The sequence below is a fragment of the Hemitrygon akajei genome, chromosome 3 (assembly GCF_048418815.1).
Source record: "Hemitrygon akajei chromosome 3, sHemAka1.3, whole genome shotgun sequence".
In the NCBI taxonomy this organism is placed as follows: domain Eukaryota; kingdom Metazoa; phylum Chordata; class Chondrichthyes; order Myliobatiformes; family Dasyatidae; genus Hemitrygon; species Hemitrygon akajei.
In genome coordinates this window covers 171,204,583-171,217,545 of record NC_133126.1, presented here as the reverse complement: position 1 = coordinate 171,217,545, position 12,963 = coordinate 171,204,583, and the positions used below count along the sequence as shown (strand labels likewise).

General features: G+C 40.2%; 1 protein-coding gene across 9 annotated transcripts in view; it reads left to right on the top strand.

The window, feature by feature from the left end:
* The window catches only part of tnk2b (tyrosine kinase, non-receptor, 2b), a 237,453-nt gene that overhangs the window by 212,810 nt on the left and 11,680 nt on the right, over positions 1-12,963 (top strand). For all 9 annotated transcript variants that reach the window (XM_073041320.1, XM_073041319.1, XM_073041322.1 and 6 more), the window contains 2 exons: positions 10,278-10,373; positions 12,462-12,589. In XM_073041320.1, coding sequence (XP_072897421.1) covers positions 10,278-10,373; positions 12,462-12,589 — 224 coding nt within the window. The remainder of the gene's footprint in view (positions 1-10,277; positions 10,374-12,461; positions 12,590-12,963) is intronic.

Genomic DNA, 12,963 nt, shown 5'->3' with positions numbered 1-12,963 from the left:
TACATTACTCAATATCTGTTCTTCAGTAACTAACATAAATACTGGAGTAATTATTATTGATAACTCTCTTCAAACTAGTTTGACAATTTAAAAGAAATGGTAATCTGACTCTCCTGCAACCTTCCTCTGGCAACTATATAGATTTTGTTGACTGTTTCTTCAGCAAAGCAATGATGATTAAAGGAAAGATCTTAACTTCACTCTTAATTCAGTACATCCTTAGAGTAATCTTGCTACACGTGAAGCAAAATATGCACCATTTGTCTTAAGAACCATTTCATGATTTACAAAAGGTAGGTTTTCCCAGGGAAACTCGGCATTAAAGAAGTCTCAATAATTGAAAGGGGTGGGCAAAGTGTTTCGAGGGAATATTGGTACAATACTTCCAATACGCAAGTGGCATATTTTTGGTGTTTCATGAATCAAAAATGTATACTGTTAAGTTAATGACATTATAACGAAAGTTCACAAATCAAAAGTTCGTGAATCATGGAATGTCCTGTATTAAATTTCATTCACCACTGTTGTATCCACTTTCATTCAAGGCACAGTACCAAGGTTTGAACATCTTGGTTCCATCCACCAATATCCCCATAACATTTTAAGTGAAATTTCATAACAAATTTTCAAATTGCATGACTAAATTTAATGAATATATGTCTCTACTGCTATCAATGTCTGTTAAATTATTAGAATTTTCACATTCCAAATTGTTTTTATAAATAAGTCAGCTATAGTATTATGTTTTTTTTTAGTATGACCAGACAGACAGCCATTCTTGCCTGGCGCGTGGTGTCAGGATTGGTCTCCTTTCGGATTAACCCGGTCACAATATGAATGTTCCTGACTCATAGTTCCTTGCTTTTAAGCCGGCACGGATGGAAAGTGTGCTCGGGGGTGGCCCGACTTGGATTCGAACTCAGGAGCCTTTGCTCCGGAGTCCGGCACTGATGCCATTGCGCCATCAGCTGGCCTCCCAGTTCAGAGTCTGAAGCTTGAGTGTCCCAGAGACAGTTGATATGGCTGAAGGAGTGTTGCGGTCTCAGAATGACTGTTTCAAACCCAGAACCCTGCTAAACTAACAGCTAGATGAAAAAGGCCAATTTCCAGTACCTTGATCAATATTTTTCCATTAGTATCCAAAATGAATTATTGGGTTATTATTGAATTACTATCTGGGTACCTTGATGTTTTTGTTGTAACAAATAGCTAAACTCCTTTACAATATTTTGTTAATAGTTTGGCCATCCAGAACTCATTCTAGAGCTCTGTAAATACAAGCTTTTTCTGTAATGTGAGAAGTGTTCAAAATCAAACTTTTCTGGTGAACATTTACCATTCATAGGACCAATTGTCATAACATGTCTACAAAACACAGCATGCATTTTGGTAGATTTTATTTACCATGATTCAAAAGGTGAGAGTTTGCAGGATTTGGTGGCAGAGATCTGGGTCAGGCATGATTTGCCAAAAGCAAGTACACAAATACAAGTAATTAGTTCCCACTCCCATCAGGCAGGAGACTATGTAACATCCACACTAGGATCTCCTTTCTCAAAAACAGTTACTTTCCCCAAGCAGTAAAACTGAGTCCCCTTCCAGGGTGCCTAGGGGTGACCCGAGTAGCAGCAGTACTCTCAATGAATATGATTAAATATTCTCATTTCAGCCTGATACAGCTAAAAAGCGCAACTGCTTCCAAGGTCAATACAGTCAACAAAGATGTCTTAATGCATTTAAACAAACTATCGTTGCTTAAAACTGACAGAAACAACTCTGATTATGAACAGAAGTGCACACAGAGGAAGTGTGGCTGTATATCAGGATTACATGTGCATTTAAGGAAATGGGGCTTTAAGCTCCCAATACTGACTATCTTGCTGGCAAACGTGCAGCCTCTAGTGAATAAAATTGATGATGTCAAAGCTAGGGTGCTGAATCAGAGGGACATTAGGACCACGTGTGTCCTTTGTTTCAAGGAATCCTGGTTAACCCCTTCCGTACCAGATCAATGGGTTTACTATACACCATCAGGATAGATCTATAGAGTCTCTCAAAAGCAGAGGTGGAGGTATATGCCTCATGATCAACTCTTTTTAGTGCACAAATATATCAGTGCTGTCCCGATTCTGCTCACTAGACCTGGAATATCTACCAGTTAAGTGCCGTCCTTTTTACCTACTACGGGAGTTATCTGGGGTCATTTTTGTAGCAATATACGTTCTACCTCATGCCAATGTCAATCAGGCTTTAGATGATCTGAGCAAAGGGATCAATATGCACAAAACAGGGCATCCTAACACCTTCATCATTGTTTTGGGAGATTTTAACCAGGCCATCTGAAAAAAATCACTAAGCAATTATCATCAACAGATCACTTGCAATACTGGAGGAAGCAACACTACAATCAAGAATGCCTACCGTGCTATTCCACGTCCTCATTTCAGGATGTCTGATCACCTGGCTGTACTTCTACTCCCTGAGTATAGGCAGAGACTGAAGACTGCAGCACCAGTAGTGACGACCAAGAAGGTATGGACAAGGGAAGCACAGGAGCGCCTACAGGACTGCTTTGAATCGGTGGACTGAACTGTATTCAGGGATTCATCTTCAAACCTAGATGAGTATGCTGCAGTTGTTACCGACTTCATTAAAACCTGTGTGGATGAGTGTGTGCCGACAAAGACTTGCTGCAAATTCCCAAACCAAAAGCCGTGGATGAACCAGGAGGTCGTCTGCTGAAGGCTAGATCTGTGGCATTCAAGTCTGGTGACCCAGGCCTGTACCAGAAAACCCTGTATGATTTGCGGAAGGCTATTTCAAGGGCAAAGAGACAATATCGAACGAGGTTGGAGGCGACATTGGATGCATGGCAACTCTGCCAGGGTCTGTAAGACATTACTTCCTATAAAGCAAAACCCAATAGCATGAATGCCAGCGATGCTTCACTATCAGATGAACTCAACGCCTTCTACGCACGCTTTGAAAGGGAGAACACAACTACAGCTGTGAAAGTCCCTGCTGCACCTGATGACCCTGTGATCTCTGTCTCAGAGGCCGATGTTAGGCTATCTTTAAAGAGAGTGAACCCTCGCAAAGCGGAAGGTACCCATGGAGTACCTGGTAAGGCTCTGAAAACCTGTGCCAACTGTTATAACCCCAGCCCCCTCCTTTGTGAGAATCGCTAGAGAGAGAGAGAGAGAGCCTTACGGTTTGGAATGCGGGCTGGCCGCTCAGCCAAACAAAAGCCTTGGACATAGCCATTGTCTTGGGAGACACCTTTGTGGAATAAGGAACTGGACTACGTGCAAACCCTCAGGGCAATGTGAGATGGGTGATGGGGGAAAGATTGCCTCACCCCCACCCTGATTGACATCTACAACCCTGCCAGTCCAGATAAAAGGTGGGCTGCCGAGGCGGGGCCTCAGACGCACCAAGGAGACACACGAAGAAGACACGATAGCGCTTCCCGTTGGAGCGGGAAGCCATTCTGAAGGGAGCCACGTGCGTTAGATTCCGGATTGGGAGTCTGTGGCTGGACCCAAAAGGAAAAACCGCTTTAACTAACAACAGGGATTTGCTTCGCAAGGACGACGGGCAAGTGTTCCTTCTCTCTCTCCAATACTTGAAATGCCAGCGGTTCCCGAAATGGGGAAGCCTGCAGACTTTGAGTGACTCTTATATTCCATTGGACTCAATATCCCCTAGACAACGATAGAGCTTATTTTTGATTGATTATTACTATACCTGTGCTTTAGATTGAGTTTTGACGATGTATATGATCTGAATGTTTTGTATTAACCATACGTTTGTGCCCCTTTATAAATAAAACGTTTGAAAATTGTATCATCAGGCTTCAGCGGACCTCTCTAACTTTGCTGGCAAGTCACCCGGTTACTGGGGAACGTAACACAACCAACTGGCAGGAGTATTCAAGAACATTTTCAACCTCTCACTGCTATGGGCGGAAATTCCCACTTTGCTTCAAAAAGGCAACAATTATACCAGTGCCTGAGAAGAAGAATGTAGGCTGCTTAATGACTATTGCCCGGTAGCACTCACATTTACAGTGATGAAATGCTTTGAGAGGTTGGTCATGACTAGACTGAACTCCTGCCTCAGCAAGGACCTGGACCAGTTGCAATTTGCCTATCGCCACAATAGGTCAACGGCAGGTGCAATCTGAATGACTCTCCACACAGCTTTAGACCACCTGGACAACACAAGCACCTATGTCAGGATGCTGTTCGTCAACTATAGCTCAGCATTTAGTATCATCATTCCCACAATCCTGATTGAAAAGTTGTAGAACCTGGCCTCTGTACCTCCCTCTGCAATTGGATCCTCTGCTTCCTAACCGGAAGATCACAATCTGTGTGGATTAGCGATAACATCGCCTCCTTGCTGACGATCAACAGTGATGCACCTTAGGGGTGTGTGCTTAGCCCACTACTCTACTTTCTATATACCCATGACCAGGCTAGGCATAGCTCAAACACCATCTGTAAATTTGCTAATGATACAACCATCATTGGTAGAATCTCAGGTGGTGACGAGAGGCATACAGGAGTGAGATACACCAACTAGTGGAGTGGTGCCATGGCAACAACCTGGCACTCAACGTCAGTAAGACAAAAGAGCTGGTTGTGGACTTAAGGAAGGGTAAGATGAAGGAACACATACCAATCCTCAGAGGGATCAGAACTGGTGAGAGCGGGCAGTTTCAAGTTCCTGGGTGTCAAGGTCTCTGAGGATCTAAACTGGTCCCAACTTATTGATGCAATTATAAAGAAAGCAAGACAGTGGCTGTACTTATTAGGAGTTTGAAGAGATTTGGTATGTCAACAAATACCAAAACTTCTATAGATGTACCATGGAGAGCATTCTGACTGGCTGTATCATTGTCTGGTATGGAGGGCCTACTGCACAGGACCTAAAGAGCTGTAGAGGGTTGTAACTGTAGTTGGCTCCGTCTTGGGCACTAGCCTACAAAGTACCCAGGACAGTTTCAAGGAGCAGTGACTCAGAAAGACAGCGTCCATTATTAAGGACCTCCAGCTTACAGAGCATGCCCTTTTCTCACTGTTACCATCAGGTAGGAGGTACAGAAGCCTGAAGGCACACACTCAGTGACTCAGGAACAGCTTCTTCCCCTTTGCCATCCGATTCCTAAATGAACATTGAAGCCTTGGACATTACTTCACTTTTTTTTTTAATACAGGCAGTCCCCGAGTTATGAACGTCCGACTTACGGACAACTAGTACTAATGAACCGAGGAAGGGGAACGCCATCCGCCATTTTAAGTCGTTGCCGTTGACACTATGTTGAGTGTTTAACTTTGTATTTGGCTTAAATTTTTCTTAGTAAGATTCATCCTGACCCTGCACGCCCCCCCCCCACCCCCCCCGTTCCGGTCGGCTGGTGGCGCAGTGAGATCAGCACCGGGCTGGAGAACGGAGTCTCTCGAGTTCGATCCAGTGATAGACCGTTCCTGTGACTCCTGTACCATCCATGCTGGGTTGATGTCGATCTCGCAACAATACCTCATAAAAAAACACGCTGCCACCTCCAGTTTAAATTCCCACTCGGAATGTTGTGGATGATCAAATACCCAAACCCAGCATAGCCTCCACTTGTCCCATTTAGCTTGTCTCAATGCAGTGGTCCTTAGGACCCAGCGGACCTCGGGAGCGGGCAAAGCTCGGGACCTGCCACCTGCAGTGTTTCTGTTCCATTGATGGGAAGCGATCGCGATTGAAAATAAAGTGGAAATAATAAAGCGTTTGGAAAGAGGTGAAACGCCATCGGTCATTGGAAAAGCATTAGGGTACAGTCGGTCAACGATCGGGACAATTTTAAAGGATAACGGATAAAGTGAGAATAATGGAGCATGCGAAAGGCGCTGCCCCGATGAAAGCTACAATTATTACTAAGCATCGCAGTGGTTTAATTATTGGAATATATACGTTTCTTAAGTGTTTTATATGCATAGAAAGGTAAAATATATACTATATACTAAGACAAATGTTTGACTAACTGACGCTAAATAATACCAGATGTACTTGTTCCGACTTCCGTACAAATCTGACTTAAAGACGGACTCAGGAAAGGAACTCGTACGTAACCCGGGGACTGCCTATACATAGTATTTCTGATTTTTACATTATTTTTAATCTATTCAATGTACGTATACCGTATAAAGTATACTGAATAAGATTTATTTATTTATTTATTTATTCTTCTATATTATGTATTGCATTGAACTGCCTCTGCTAAGTTCACAAATTTCATGTCACGTGTCGATAATAAACCTGATTCTTTTTCTGATTCTTCTGATACTGATCAATACCTCCACCACTACTCCACCCCTCCACACCTCCACCACCTCTACTTCTTTCATTTCTTATCAGTCACCGTATGTACAGACACCCCTGTGTCTAGCATCACTTTATGGACATATAATAAATCTATGAATATAAGCTATCTTATGTATTTATATTTATTGTGTTTTTATTTATTATTATGCTCTTTATTTTATTTTGTATTTTTTTGTGCTACTTCCGATCCAGAGTAACAAGTATTTTGTTCTTTACACTTGTGCACTTGAAATGATGTGAAATAAATCTTGAATCTTAAAACTAATAGAATGTGATCACTAGTCAGGCAGCATCTATAGAAATGAATATGGAAACAGTCAATGTTTTAGACCGAGATCCTCCTTCAAGTCCTGAAGAAGGGTCTCTACCTGAAACATCAACTGTTCATTAATTTCCATAGATGCTGCCTGTTCTCCTGAGTTCCTCCAGCATTTTGTGTGTGTTGCTTGGATTTCCAGCATCTGCAGATTTTCTCATATATGAATATATAGTATTTTCAAAGTTAAGAAAGGTAAATGTCCAGTATCCAAATACTGAATGTGCTGGAAATGTGAAATACTACATCAGGCAACTTCTGTGAAGAGAAAAGCAGAATTCATTATTTTTTAAATTGATGGACTTACATTAATACTAAATCTGCAGTACAACCATAATCTGATTGGGAACACTATATATATTGTTTTTTAAACAATTAAATGCGCACAGCAGCTTTTTTTTATCTATCAAGATTCTGCTACGAACTGATGTGCTGATGTGACCAGTCTCATGGAAGGGGTTGGATATGATATTTGTGTACACAATTAAACATTGCAGTTCTTCATCAGACAACTGAATAGAGAATACTTGCCAGTGACATTGTTAGTCATTGCCTTCTCTCCCTTTCTTCATCGAAAGCTATAGCCTGCACGTAACTTTTCTTTCTCACTGGTGCATTGTACTTAAAAGGCAACAAGGATGACTTGGTTCCACTTTATTCCTGTGTGTTTTGTGAAGGCTTATGTGGTTAATGTGGAACCTGTAAACTATTCACTCATGTGAAAGACTCAATCTTATTTGGTACAAGGCTGTGCTGATTTTGGATCTGTTGTGGGTCCATCCCTTAATTTCATGGGTTGCTCAAAATCATTTAGCAAACATAGGGTGGAAATTAATGTCTAAGAGCAGACACATTTAAGATGGGTAACCAACCTTTGAAATGGACTAGAATGCTTTCGGAGATCAAAAATTCCACATCTTGTGCGGAATCAGATAATTGATCAGATTATCAGAATCAATGATCGGATCGTTAAGCCAGTACTAGTGGTGTTTTCTCGAGCAAAAGCCAAATCTCTGCAGATGCTAATTATACTAACCTTCAAAAATTCCAGTAACTGATGGTTTTCTGTGGTTCCCATTAGATAGGAGTCATCAGTTTGTCTGAGAGGCATTGTCTATGAAAAGCTTTTTTTTTCAGATTCTAAAATACCATCATAATTGATTTTACATAATTATTTCTGTGCAATCTTTGTTTAGTGACCGGGCTAATGTAAACAATAGCACATTAGATATTGGACAGACCTGCGGTTACCACACAGGTTTATCTGCCTTTGTTCATCTTTCCCAGCCACTCCCTAACCTGGTTCCATCGGCCCTTCATTCCCTCCCCATCTGGCTGTTACCCTCTCTCTAACTCTAAACTAATCGTCTTAACCCTACCCCTTTGTAACTACTACATAGTGGCAATCTTTCCTATTCTATAGAGGTAAAAAGTGTATACCATGTTCCTGGTTGAGATCCTGTGTCAGGACAGAGAGAGCAATAGAAATGTGCAGTAAATCCTATGCTGAGTTCCAGCATTCTGTTGCTGTTCTGATAAAAGATGTTCCAGATTTGACAGATCAATAGCACATTGACTACCTTGGGAAGTATTGGACAGGCTGCTGCAAGCTTAGTTTTCAAAATAAGTCTAAGTGGAATTCCTGACAGGTCCGGCAAATAGTATCACATTTCACCAACTCGCATTCCTCTGTATCCTATCCAGACAAAATTATTTATTTCTGTTTCTGTAGATGAAGCAATGTGAGTTTTCAGAGGATTAATTTTAAGACTTTACTGCAAGTTTAACCTGAATTTGTCTTTTAGTACATTTTCCTTCCATTTCATTAAGTCCACTTATATAGCTGCTAGGCTGGATAATAATTCCATGCTTAACAGTGGAGCATAGAATTAATAAATCTGCAGCTTAGTCTATCTGACCAAATGCCTGTTTCTTTGCAAGAGGAAAAAAAACAACTGGTTTAGCTACCATTTCATTGAAATTAATCTTCTCACATGAGAAATTATCCCTAGCCCTGAGCTTTGTTTATGAGGATATTGATTAATGAAACATACTGTAATTGATTTAGACTTTATGTGGTATGCAATCTGCCTTTTGCCACTTGGAGTGATTACTTGATCCTCTCAAGTGGTTGAAACTTAGAATGCCATATTACAACATATAAGATGTATTATGCTTAATCAAAAGATACTGACAGCCATAATCCAGTGACCACCCATTTTAATTCCACTTCCCATTTCTATTCTGATATGTCAATCCATGGTTTCCTCTGTCACAATGAGGCCACACTCAGGTTGGAGTAGCAACACTTTATATTCCGTCTGGGTAGCCTCCAACCTGATGGCATGAACATCAATTTCTCTAACTTCTGGTAATGCCCCCCCACCCCCACACACTCACTGTTCCCATTTCCTTTTTCCCTCTCACTTTACTTGCCCATCACCACCTCCTAGTGCGTCTCCCTCTTTTCTTCCATGGCCATGTTTCCTCTCCTATAAGATTCCCCATTTTCCCGCCCTGTATCTCTTTCACCAGTCAACTTCACCTCTCCCCCCCTTCCCGGTTTCACCTGTCACCTTGTGTTTCTTCCTATCCTTCCCCCACCTAACTCTGACTCTTCATCTTTTTTGTCTTCAGTCCTGATGAAGGGCCTTGGCCAGAAACATCAACAATACTTTTCTATAGATGCTGCCTGGTCTGTTGAGTTCCTCCAGCATATGTTGCTTGAATTTCCAGCATCTGCAGATTTTCTCTTGTTTGTGATACTGACAGCCATACCATTTACTCAGTACCCATGTTTACTTATAAATCTTGGAAATTTGAGCATAAAAGCTAATTTGCCAGCTTTAGCCATTGCTTATATCACTTGGATATCTGAAATAGCAATGCATATTTTATAAGCATAGTACTTGCTGCACTTTTCTGTTGAGTTTTGTGAAAGTTATTTGGGAGCTAAAGTACTTATTTACATAATGGTGGATGTTGTATATGTATACATGAGTAAATAGTACTTAGCTGGTTAATTTTGATTCATATTTTGCCGAAACATTAATTTGTACTATAGTTGCTTTATGTAGATTTCAGGCTGCAGCAGGCCTTCTCTGAATTTAATATGCAGTTGGCAGAATTTAGCACATCAATAACATAAATATGCCTGATTCCTTGTGCACGCAATATTGTTGATGGTGCATAATTTCCATTAATTGTTAACATTTTTAGTGTCACTCACACAATACTAATACATAACACGTGTACTTGCTTAATAAACCATTGATAGTTAATATTGTTTATCCCACGTAGAATTTTTTTAACCACTGAAGTTATGGAAGATGATACAAAGTGCAACACAGTTAGGAGTACTGAAGTTAATTTCAGGAAAAGTGGGATAGAATCCAATAATATGAACAATTAAAAATATCATTGTACTTACTATTACCTTATACAGTCCATTAATGCTGTAACATTAATGCTTTCTGTTGGACCATTCTGCAAGAAGCAGTAGTTTTCAGGGAAATCGTCACACATTACACCAGAGAGCTGGAGTGGTAATAAATCAGACGTTCAGAAATGTTTCTATGTTCAGGTTCAGGAGAATGTTCATGGCGTTACGATGGAGGAATGTCAGACCGCGCTTCAGAACCACACCTGGAACGTTCAAAAAGCCATACAGTACCTCAAGGTAACCGTGAGCTCGGATCCATCCTTTACCTCAGTCTTAATTAATAGCAGTGCTGTGGAGGCACTAAAGATAAGACAGATCTAGCTTTAGCCATGAGAAGGTGCTGTACTGAAAGCTTGTCATTTGATAGGTTTTTATGGAAAACATAGTTTTGGGTGATGTATGTATCATTCCATATGGATCTCTTTGGGTTGAAAGGAAATAAAGCACCTTCCTGCATCTTGACCCCTGTACTGGTGGTGATAATGGATTAATAACTTGCTGGGATACCAACTAGATGGAAACTTCTTAAATACATTGAGGAATGCTGTTACTCTCCTTTAATCTGGTAGCCTTTTTTTTTGTTACATTTTATTCAGATACAATGCAGAATGAGCCTTTCTGACCCTTTGAGCTGTGCCGCCAGCAACCCACCGATTTAACCCTAGCATAATCACAGGACAATTTACAATGTCCAATTAACCTACTAACTTTGAATCTTTGAACCAGTATGTTTTTGGACTGTTAGAAGAAACTGAAGCACCTGGAGGAAACCCACACATTCATGAGGAGGACGTGCAAACTCCTTACAATGGCATTAGAATTGAACTCCAAACTCTGTTGTCCTGTTGTTTGATGTACTACTGAGGCATTTAGAATTTATAATTGTCTGTGATAAAATTTAAAATACAATTTAACAGAGTAGTTGTTGAGAAATATTGTAAGTCAACCACACTAAATTCAGCACTAGAGCAGGAATGGTATCTCTTGAAGAAAAGGTAGTGTGATAATCCATTCCAATGTGCTTATCTACTTTCTGGATGTTGTTGCCTCATTTGATCTAAGATCTCAGAAAGGATGTTCACAATTTTGCAGCGATATTATCCTTGATGTAACTACTGGATCTTCTACATTAGAGATGATTATGGAGAAGGAAGAACTGGACTAACTACTGCAGAATTCACACTTTTTAAAACCAACTTAACCTGTGTTGGACTAGCAATCAGTCATGTTTGCATTCGTAGATTCATACAAAATTTGAGTGTTGAATGTGCTTTATTTAATCCGCTAATTGTGGTTTGCAAAAAGTTAAAGTGGCTGCACTAATTTGAAGGCTGAAGTGTATGAAAGGCGATTATTCATGGAAATGTGTTTGCTTACATGAGGAGTGGAGGTAAGGATTCCTGATGAAATATACAATTCAGATGTATATTTTGAAAGCACTTCTTTTAATAAAATTCATCCTCATGATCAGCAAGTTGAAACTCATTATGCTTTTATTCAGCAAAGGGATTTTATAAAGCTTCACATGATTCTATTACCAAAAGGTGTGTTGAGCTGCAACTAAGTATTGTTTAAAAAAGTTTTATCTTGCTACATTCCTTTAAATGTAAGTTTTTACAAATGCTTCAATAGTATTGGCAGTTCTTCATTTATAAATCAGTTTCATTCTGTGAGTTTTGTAATGTATAAGAAAATTGTGATGTTGAGAGTCATCCGACACAAATCCTTCTGAGCACAGTGTACAGGTTAGACTGGAAATTGACCAGGTAAATTAGTGCGAATGTCAAGATTTTCATCCTCTTCTCCTTCATGCTGTATTTCTCATTTATTTATGCTGGTAAACCTGGTTTATCCAAAGAGCAGATAAAGTTTAGCAATCTATAGTGGATGTAGACACAGATCTGTGATAACAACAGATAAATGCAAAGACAGAGTGGCATCGTGGAAGTTCCATTGAAGTACCTGAGTATTCAGCCCTTATTGAAAATCTTGAGAGCAAACTTATTCCTTCCTAATGTCCATCTGGATTTGCGTACATATCATGAGCTACTTCCAAGTGGTTTAGTTTTTTATCATTGATACTACTCGTGGTATTCATAGCTACTTCAAAATTTTACCTAATGACAGAACTTGTGAGTGCATGTCTTCATCTGGGTAGATTTTGCCTTGTGTTTAGATTCAAAGAAAAATCTAGTATAATAGTCATGCAAGAACATTGTAGTTGTGTACAGTTGTTCACCTCTAGCTCTGAGCCCACAGGGGACTCTACGAAATCCATAACCATGCAGTGTCTAAGCACTCCATCTCACATTCTTCTCTTGTTAGGTTGAGCAACTATTCTGTCTCGGGTTGAAGACAAGAAGTGAATGTCAGAAGATTCTAGAAATGTTTGACTGGAATCTGGAATTAGCCAGTTGCCACCTGCTAGACACGTACAGTGCAGCTCGACATAGGTATGTGATACTTCTCATGAAGTATGATATGTCTGCTTATCTTCTGGTAGGCTTATTGACGAAGGAATAAGAAAGAAGACATTAACTGAGTTCCTGCCCTTCAGGTGGGAAAAGGAAACTGTATATCCTCATTATTTTAACTTTGCTGTTTCAAATTCTTTGCCTTCCTGTTGTGAGTCATCAAAGACAGTTCCAATAATAATGGAAATAATGCTCTCATTACAGAACATGAACACAAGTCTACAGTCTTGATGCAGCAGTCAAAAGTTCTTTGCCAGCAAAGTCATTCCTGTAAAAGATATGATGAGCAAATGTTTTTGCTGAATTACTTGTGCCACTCCAGGGTTATTGTCCACATTTTGCTACAACCCCAA